Source organism: Musca autumnalis, unplaced genomic scaffold, assembly GCF_047663935.1.
Source record: "Musca autumnalis isolate F117 unplaced genomic scaffold, ASM4766393v1 scaffold_1, whole genome shotgun sequence".
Taxonomy (NCBI): Eukaryota; Metazoa; Arthropoda; class Insecta; order Diptera; family Muscidae; genus Musca; species Musca autumnalis.
In genome coordinates this window covers 25,256,549-25,266,603 of record NW_027411644.1, presented here as the reverse complement: position 1 = coordinate 25,266,603, position 10,055 = coordinate 25,256,549, and the positions used below count along the sequence as shown (strand labels likewise).

Sequence of the window (10,055 nt, the reverse complement as noted above, 5' to 3'; positions counted from 1 at the left end):
GCTTTTTGGTCTTCTATTTTAAGGCATATAAAAAGTCTTTTTTGTCTTGTATCAGGAGACCAAAAGGTTTCTTATAAAATTAACTTATAGACTTCTATTGGAAGACCTTCGGGCCTAATATAAGAAAACTTTCTGGTCTTCTGTATGAAGGCTTTGGTTATCGCCAGAAATCGTTAAAATTAAAATGCTTATAATTTCAGTAATTAACAATATTATTCGGTAAGTTAGCCACAAATAAAAAGTACTCGCAAAGTTCTACCAATAGCAACAGTGATGTCAAATGTTATTTGAACTTTTCATTCATAATTTTCCGTTTTAACTTGACCGATTTTTATCGGTACCCAAAAATGTCCTAGAGAATCCCACTACTGGTCTTATATAAGTTGACCATTCAACAAAGACGTATGGAAATATATTTACATCTTTGCATTCGAATACTTTATTCTTCTTTAGAACATTTTCTAGTCTTCTTTAGAAGCCATACTTCAAAACCCCAGTGCCGCCAATAGCAATTGAATAGTTCAAGGAGTAGCAGTAATCTCTACAACAAATACATAAAAGAAAAATTCCAACACAAAAAAAGGATCTCCTTTTGGAACACTCAATGGGATGGTATAATTCACTTCCTTCCCTTTCTTCAGATATGAACTGAAAAATAGAATCATAATTCCATTTTAATTATTATTTCTATTTGTATACGCCTGTCCGTAAGGATAAAGATAATGAGCATAACCTAACCTCAATGAATGAAATGAAAACAAAACCTCCGAGCAGCATATTTATACAAACATGCAATTTTACTAACAATCACCTCCCTTTATGGCAATGGCTTTATTCTTTTCTTATTACGTTGTTTTTTTCTATTCTTTCGCCTCAAGATCATCATCATCAACATGGAACGCAATTATAATCTTGATTTTGATCTTGATTTTTTAGTTGTTATTGCTGCTTTTGTTTTACCACCGGATTTACCTCCCCATTTTATGTTTCTTTTGTTGTATGTATGTATGTATTGTTGTACTTTTTGTAAAGAAAGAAAATATTTGATCTTGACACAAAAGTTCCACGTTCTCTAAAGAAAAAACTGATCCTTGCACAAAATGATTTCTTGTGTAAGCGTAACTATGTATGTATGTACATATGTACTTGATATATTAGTATATATGGAGTTCTTTTGTTCAATTCCTAAAGGATAGAAGGACATTTTGCTCTATTAATAATGTATGTATGTATGTGGAACAAAATAAATAATAGGTATTTGAACGTACAATGAATTATTCAATTAAACAATGTGCCATAGATCCTTGCTACGCACAATGATTTCATTCAGCCGGAGATTGAAGGAGAAAAAACTCAAGAATTGCTTGAATAATTGATAGAATTTCGTACAAAATACTTGTGTAAACTTTGGCAAATATGGTTCGAGGTATAATGGTATAGAAGCGGGTTTAACTAAACTATGTATATATTTTCAACATAAGCTCTGTTCCTTTACGTGCAAGAATCTTCAAGTTTTACAACTTTTTACTCGAAAAGCGTTCCTTTACTTCAGACACCATACAATTCATATGGAAGCAGATTACAACTTTTGCAACTTTTGCCGGTTTTACCACTTTCAAAAGTAAAGGAACAGACCAATAAATATGTAATTCAATATTCAGTGACATTAAAAATTATATGCCATGTTTATTAAAACCAGTTTGTTAATAATAAAAATATTAAGAAAAATGAACTACCCCCATTCTCAGTAGTCACACGCGCAAAATTTGCGACGAAACTTTCTCATTATTTTGGCGTTCATAGATCGAGTTCCCCAATACAACATTTTCATAAACACACCAATTTCTCGGGAAAGTAAATTGAGTTTTTGGGAGAGAGCAGAGAGGAAAGAGCTCCTCAATACCCTTTCCTACCCCTTATTGCCTTAAAACTGAATTTACTTTCTTGAGAAATTTGTGTGTCTTAACACGGACTAAAATTACTTTAGTTTGGAACTCGATCTGTGAACGCCAAAATAATGGGAAAGTTTAGCCGCGAATTTTGCGCGTGTGACTACTGAGATAGTACATAATCCATAACGAATCGTTTCGTATAAACGTTTTAAACCGTGTGCGTAGTTGTGGAATCGAACAACTAATTTATAACAACGGTGTGAACGTGGCATACCTGTATTCTTTGCCATTTGTTCACTAGGTGTTTACACCAGACAATTTGTCTTGAAATACAACTCTGATTTACTAACACATACATACATTTGTCGTCTGTCTCCAAGCTGTCCCTCATTTTTTCACTGACAGTCGGGCTAAAATTTTTTTGACATTTTTGGAAAAATAAGTGAAATAATAATAATGCGTTGAAAACAAAAGAACATGAACAAAAGCAAAATATGTGAACGGAAAACAAAAAGAAATCGACAATTTTCATTCATAATTTTACAACTGTAATACAGTAATCTTTTGTCCTGTCTTGTGTAAACGCAGAGTAACGCAATCTTTGAAGTGTGGATTAGAGTTGTATAGTTCATGAACGAACTAGTTCAATTGAACGATTCATTGAATAGAGCGTATGAACTAGATCAGTCGATATAGTTCATTATAGTTCAATAGTTCACTGAACTATAATCAGTCGGCGACCGTACGATCAACGAACGAACGATTCACAATCTAGTTCACATGTCGTTCACATATGCATAAAGTTACGCCGTCGTCAGTGTTAAGTGATGCCTTCGTAATGTGATGAGTTTGTTTACGTTTTGGATCAAGGTACAATGAATAGCTGTTCGAAAGTGAAGATTTCTTCAAAAACACAACAAATTCCACATATTTCCATATTGAATGTGCCTTGTTCTGGATAGAAAAAATAAATAAAAAGAAAACACGCACAAAGCTTTTTCGCATTGATAGTTTCTACACACACACAACATACGATTTTTGCCAGCCACCTAAATGAAGGACGTGTTTTCTTAAATTAATACCAACTTAATCTTTCTTTATAAATGGAATAAAACACGTAAATGTAATATTTTTGTTCTGGCGTAGTTAAATTATATTATTCTATTGTTTGTTTCTATGTATTTGGTGTATGTGTGCGTTTGATTGACCGATTTTGATCCGAATGAACTGGATAATGAACTATGAACTAGATTACTGAACTAGTTCAGTTAAAAGAGCTGAACTATTGAACTAGATCTTTCAAATGAACTAGATTGTACAACTCTAGTGTGGATGTGTCTTATTTATTTCTTTTATTTCTACCCATGGCAACTCTGTTCATAATTACACATGTTAAGTCCCAATTTACATTAGGCGAGTTTACTTGCGGCAATTGTCAGTTTGTGGGTGAGAGAGGGTGTTGAGAGGCAAAGGGTTACCATATACCTCACCTCTCTTTCCATCAAACTGACAATTGCCGCAAGTAAACTCGCCTAATGTAAATTGGGACTAACTGTTATAACACCTGGGGCTCAATTCTGTTTCTAAGAAAATGTGAAATGAAAACTTTTATAAAGGAAAAAAACTGTCAAATGAAAAAAAGTATAAAGGAAATATTTTTCATTTCAAATTTTAATAGAACAAGAATCCCGCCCCTGATATACATAATGGTTGTTCTGCTCTTTCTTTAATGAACTTTTCGGTTGTTTGTGAGTCTTGTCGACTGAATAGTATATATAACAAGTAAAAAAGAGTCAGTCGGCTTTGCCGACTGATATATGTACACAACAAAATAAATTGGAAGTAGTGCAATGTGGACTAGTTCTGTCAAGGCATGTTTTGATGCAGTTCAACCGGAGTCGTGAAAATGGCACTCCAGTCCTCACATTTTAACCGCATTTGGATGCAATCCAAAGAATCACATCCACTTGTCACATTTTAACAACATCCGGATGCAGTTCAGCGGAGTCGTGAAAAAGGCACTCCAATTCCTCACAATTTAACAGCATCCGGATGCAGTCCAAACGGAGTCGTGAAAAAGGCACTCCGTTCGCTACATAATATTAGCAGTTGTCATGATACAATGATACAAGGTAACCTAACGCTCAGAGCTCACAGAGTTGTATTCGCTTTGCCGTCCCTTCCCAGCCAGCATTTTTTGAAAATTTTAATCAAATTCGAGTCTTTTTTGATCCGACTGCACGATTAAAAAGCTGGAATATGAGCTCATATTCTGAGCATAAATGACTCCTTTGTCGGGAGGAAAACGTAACCTCAGGCGACTCTTCTAAACAAATCACAAATGAGTCTTCCTCTGCATTAGTTTCGAGTCATTTTTGCCCATTTTCTGATGGTATATCAAGTCTTTTTCGAGTCGTATTTTAATCATTTATTGGTGATTTGTTGATTAATTTGGGACTCTTTTTCGAGTCTTTTTTAAGTCATGTTTATTATCGTTTATGAGTCTTTAGGGAGTCATTTATGAGTCTTTTTATTAGACGAAAACATTAAAAGAATTTTCTTTTTATTCTTCTTTTCTTTTGTTCTTTCCTTGGTTGTGTTGTCTTTTCTGCTTTGCTATGACTTTTAATTATCCCCTTTACCTGAACATGTGTTGTGTTTGTCTATACTATTAATATTATACGTTACATTTATATCAAATTTTTGTAGAAAGTGTATATGAGAATTATTTTCAACAAAACAAAAATGAAACAGAACAATCAGTATTTAATCACCTATCTGTTCAAAATATGAGCTGTGTTCCAGAACTAAAAAGTTTTTACAATTTTTACGACTTTTACACATTTTACTCGAAAAAGCGTTCCCGTACACAAAAAAGTTGTAAAATGTTCACTTCTCTTTAAACAAAAATGGCGCTGAATGACGCTCTCTTTAAAAACTTTTTACACGACAAATTTGGGCGAGTAAAAAAATAGTAACATGGTTGCCGGCGTCTGATTGGCTGATACGCCGACTTTGACATTTGTTCCAGTGTTTTTGACGTATTTTCCATTTTTCCGTTCCCGAACTATTTCAAAAAACTTGTGTATGAAAACAAATTTTTTGCAGTTCTCTCTTTTACGAGTTTTACTATTAAAAAGTACGGGAACGAAGCTATGATCAGAACATACATAATTATAATCACTTTTCAAACACCTGGATGACCATTTTTTGATTAAGCATTTTTCAATCTTCTGGTGATCAAAATGTGACAATAAATATCGAAAAAATAGTCACATTTTAAACGCCTAAATGATTTATTTGTGATTACTACACAGTTGTTGTTGTATTTTAATTTGAACTATTTTCAATCGTTACAGGGAGTCACTTTCGAGTCCCTTTCTGATCATACAAGCGACTTAATCATTTTTGATCACCAAAAGGACTCTAAAATGACCCCTCAATGTGATTTTTGAAAAAACAATCTTCCAAATGCTGGCTGGGTTTATTGACAAAATGATTTTGACAAACTTTGTATGTATATGTTAAAACATACATATGTCAGGTTTATTTACATTTCAAATTCAAAACTAATTTAATTTAAAATTTTTAAATTTTCATACAATTTGGTGTCGATTTTGCCCCGTTTGCCCGCCCGTCTAAAGGATAACTCTCGAACGGATAAGCTGATGTGGTCCAAATATTGGCCTCGTCACATTTTTTCAAAATATTAATCAATTTCAAGAATGGGGCACATCGGTTCACATCTTCCGGTACCTCCTCCATAAAAGTTCAAAGATTTGGTGCGTAAGATAACTCACGAACGGATCAACTGATTTTGCCTAAAAATTATTCGTCGCAATAATTTTTCCAGACATACATATATCAAGCATGGACTATATGGATCCAGTCCTTCAAGTACCTGCTTTGAAATTCCTTATGGTCCTGTTAACAGTGATATAATGTGTTTCGTGATCATGTCTATACTTTCAAATATATTTGTTCAAAAGCTATAAAGCTCCTACAGCGACCAATATAAATGGCTGGTCCAACCTTTGTACATCGGAATATTTCTCCCAAACATTGGCAAGTCATTGTTTCCTGCCATAATGACCCAAATCTCAAAAAATCATACGGTGACACTAAAATGGATGTTTGGCTCGATAAATATTGAAATGACTCCCCAAATAAAATCCAGCGTGTATAATCATGTATATAACAACATTATATCTTTTTTCCTTGTAAGATTTTTATTTTTGTAAAGACAAAACATAGATAGATGTCGGTTTCCTTAAGTTGATTTTATATACATACACATTCTTAAATATTATACATATATTATATATTTTGTAAAATAAAAATAATACAATACACAGATTTTCTAAGATTTCAAAAGTTTACATCTTGGGGGGCAGCGGCGGCTTTCTTCTTTCTAGCTTCACGAGTTCTATAGCGTTTTAGCGCGGTTGGTAGCAGCTTTAGTGGTAGCAACAGCAAAATGGTTCTTAGCCAATTCCTTCTTTTCTGATGAGAGGTCCACGGCGGTGGCGTATGGTACCATGACCAACACGGAATTGTTGGGATTTGTACACCTTTTGGATGTCAGTCCAGATTTTCAAGCGCCTGAGGAAAACAGCCTGGTTGGTCTTTTGCAACTTTTTTGCTAAGGAAATTCATACACGCCATCAATTAAATAGGCAGATAGCAAATAGTAGCGGCGTTGGGTATACTGACCTTCCTGTTCCAACTGCGAAAAGTCTTAGTAGAGGCGACCGTCACGGCATGTGTTACCAAAAGCACAGGACCAGATCGATGAATACCGCCGTCACAGACACTAGGAATACATGCAACAGCACTACCAGTGTCCCATGATTCGACAGAGATTTGGTGACCTGTAACAAGCAGCACACATTCAACATCAAAATATAAATCCACTCATCTTCGCTCCAAACATTTACTTACCGGCTTTTTTGCTGGCAGCCATAAGGTTAATGCTAGTTACAGTGAGCGTGTGGGGGATATCGTTGCCGAGATCAGGGCGAATAGAAACCTTGAACACTGCTGGCAATTAAATGCTCTTTTCTGTGATTTGTCTTTTCCTTCCACGAATAACAATAACATTCAAGTTAGAACTCTTTGTACGTTAAGAGGACCGAGAAACACAAAAAATACAAACTTATTTTATTCTCCAGCCGCAGAAACGTTCTCTATGGACCAATTGAAAACCGAAAAAGTAAACTTTTCACACATTCTCGCGAAATATTAAAATATTTATTCAAATAAAAATATAAATAACACGTAAGCAAACAATATGCTGTTTTTTTTCTGTAATTGACATACAATAACAACAACAACTTTCATATTGTTTCGAATGCATGGTTGTATTTGGCAGCTCAAGGACGGTTTTTTCAAATGAGATTACCTTCTTATTCTGCCATGAGCAGTTGTTAGAGATCCCTACATGTACATAAATCAGTTTGTACATCTCTGCCTGTAGAAATGTATTGGCATACATTTTCCAATAAGAGATAATGTCCAATTTACATTAGCAACTTTTTCGTCATTTAGAGCTGTTTCGTCATTTATTTGCTAAAACAGGCAACATTTTGCGTCATTTACCATACAAAAATAAATGACGATAGCTACGTCATTTATTCTAATGGGTACTTTACACGATATGTTTTTTACATATGAGTTGTCACTTCTCCCGTACTAAATGTATATGAAAAGTGACAACTCATATGTAAAAAACATATCGTGTAAAGTACCCATAAACAACGCACGAAACCACCATACTTTTATACGCAACCCTGCTTTTTCGTCATAAACTACCAAAAAATCCAACTGTTTTATGATGTCTTTGTTTGTTTGTGTGTGTTGTAGAAAAACAAAAATACTCAAACGATGACAAAAGTGAAAATAGATGATTAAAAAACTTGCAAAAATTATGTTTTTTTTTGTTTTTGGAATTACTTTAAGTTATTTGATACACATTTGTGTTGTGAAATTCCTATTTCTCTGAATAAATATATTGTGTGCGTGTGTTTGTGTTATTGTATAATAGCTCATTTAGACTAGCCATAAATCCTCAAATGGATTTAATAAATCCAGTACAAATCTCATTGCATTTAGATATACATTTTGGAGGATTTAAATGGCAGTCAGCTGATTTTTGTTCATAGCACAATTACCAAGGTAGATGCATCAGCCCATCTGAACGAATGGGAAACGTCAAAAGAATTTTTTGTAAATTGAATTCGTCTCAAAAAACGTACGTCAAATTACAAATGTATTGTTTAATACTGAAAATGTTAGCACTTTATGCTACTAATGCTAACTAAAGACCAAATAAAGAACTATTTTATCGCAGTTTGCCCATCTAAAATAAATAAACGAATTATTTTATCGTTTAGACATCGTAAATATTAGTCTTGGTTGATTAAAATCAACTTTGTACATCAAAACAAATTTAATTTTTCCGCCTTGTTTACAAATTTTTACATTTTAAATTATTTTTGGTGTAGCAATTCACCGATGCATCTACCTTGTTTCTTGTGCCAGCTTGCAACTTTTTGTATTTTCTAGCAACATGTTGCAAAAAACAGAGTTGTATACGAGGATTTTTGTCAGATTTAAGACAAATCCACTCAATAGGAGGATTTATTTTTGTATGGGAAATCTGGTAGATTTTGGCTGGATTTAGCAAATAAAACCTGATAATGCGCTAAATCCGGCTAATGGTGTCATATCTAAATGAAACCATTTAATATGCATATGTAAATTAAACTTAAGCGTGTTATAGCTCATTTAGACTAGCCATAAATCCTCGACTGGATTTAATAAATCCAGAACAAATCTCATTGCATTTAGATATACATTTTGGAGGATTTAAATGGCAGTCAGCTGATTTTTGTTCATTGCACAATTACCAAGGTAGATGCTTCAGCCTATTTGATCGAATTTGAAACGTCAAAAGATTTTTTTGTAAATTGAATTCGTCTCAAAAAACATACGTCAAATTGCAAAATTTATTGTTTAATACTGAAAATGTTAGCACATTATGCTACTAATGCTAACTAAAGAGCATATAAAGAATTATTTTATCGCAGTTTGCCCATCTAAAATAAATAAACGAATTATTTTATCGTTTAGACATCGTAAATATTAGTCTTTGTTGATTAAAATCAACTTTGTACATCAAAACAAATTTAATTTTTCCGCCTTGTCTACAAATTTTTACATTTGAAATTATTTTTAGTGTAGCAATTCACCGATGCATCTACCTTGTTTCTTGTGCCAGCTTGCAACTTTTTGTTTTTTCTAGCAACATGTTGCAAAAAACAGAGTTGTATACGAGGATTTTTGTCAGATTTAAGACAAATCCACTCAATAGGAGGATTTATTTTTGTATGGGAAATCTGGTAGATTTTGGCTGGATTTAGCAAATAAATCCTGATAATGTGCTAAATCCGGCTAATGGTGTCATATCTAAATGGCATATTAACATTTTCAAACAGTTGTTAATAGCCCGTTTCCACGGTACGTCGTTCGTTCTCTATTCGTTGTTCGACCCATAACTACTAATAAATTACTTATTTCCCCACACAAAATTCTATGAACGAACGACGATTTTTCTACGTTGTTCGATTAGAAATACTCTCTGAACGACGAATACGTATGTCCCATCCCTAACAAATGAGAGAATTTATCGAAAAAAATTAATTATGACATGTCTAAATTCAAAATTGAAAAATTTATTGAAAACACAAAAATTGTTAGAAAAAAGAAAAAAGATGAATGAGAATTAAAGAACTAAACATTGTAGTGGCACTTGCGACGTTCATCTCCTCATTTGAAACATTATTTTGAAAATTCTGATTTGTAACGTCTTTCTTTGCGCCACCTCGTGGTGAAGTCATTGTGCGGTAGATACTTTTACCTATCAGCGTTTCTTCGTTCTATTGCATGTTCTAGGTGGAGTTTTAACTCAATTATTGGAATAAATATTTTAATTGCAGCCATTTTTGAGGTATGAAGTCAATGATGAATATGCTAATTCGTCCATTTTGTCGATCTTGCCTCCTCTGAAAGGAAGTTTTTTCCCATTGTCGGTGTTAAAGATTAATAAGTCCATTACGTAAAAACATAAATCTTTTCAAAAGGAAAATAAAAATTAAATTCAAA

The 10,055-nt window shown here is 33.4% G+C and overlaps 1 protein-coding gene across 1 annotated transcript; it reads right to left on the bottom strand.

Annotated features, from left to right (window-relative positions):
- Positions 1–6,403: 6,403 nt before the first annotated feature.
- Positions 6,404–6,991, bottom strand: LOC141395205 (large ribosomal subunit protein uL4-like). Its single transcript, XM_073970746.1, has 3 exons — positions 6,834–6,991; positions 6,606–6,763; positions 6,404–6,534 (listed from the first exon to the last, which is right to left on the bottom strand). Exons 1-3 carry the CDS (start codon positions 6,853–6,855, stop codon positions 6,487–6,489), a joined length of 228 nt encoding a protein of 75 aa, XP_073826847.1. The 5' UTR covers positions 6,856–6,991; the 3' UTR covers positions 6,404–6,486.
- Between the last annotated feature and the right edge of the window lie 3,064 nt (positions 6,992–10,055).

Coding starts and splice junctions, on each gene's coding strand:
- LOC141395205 (XM_073970746.1), bottom strand. CDS start 6,855: ATGGCTGCCAGCAAAAAAGCCG. Junction 6,764..6,833: donor GGCTGCCAGCAAAAAAGCCG/GTAAGTAAATGT, acceptor TGCTTGTTACAG/GTCACCAAATCTCTGTCGAA. Junction 6,535..6,605: donor TTCGCAGTTGGAACAGGAAG/GTCAGTATACCC, acceptor GAATTTCCTTAG/CAAAAAAGTTGCAAAAGACC.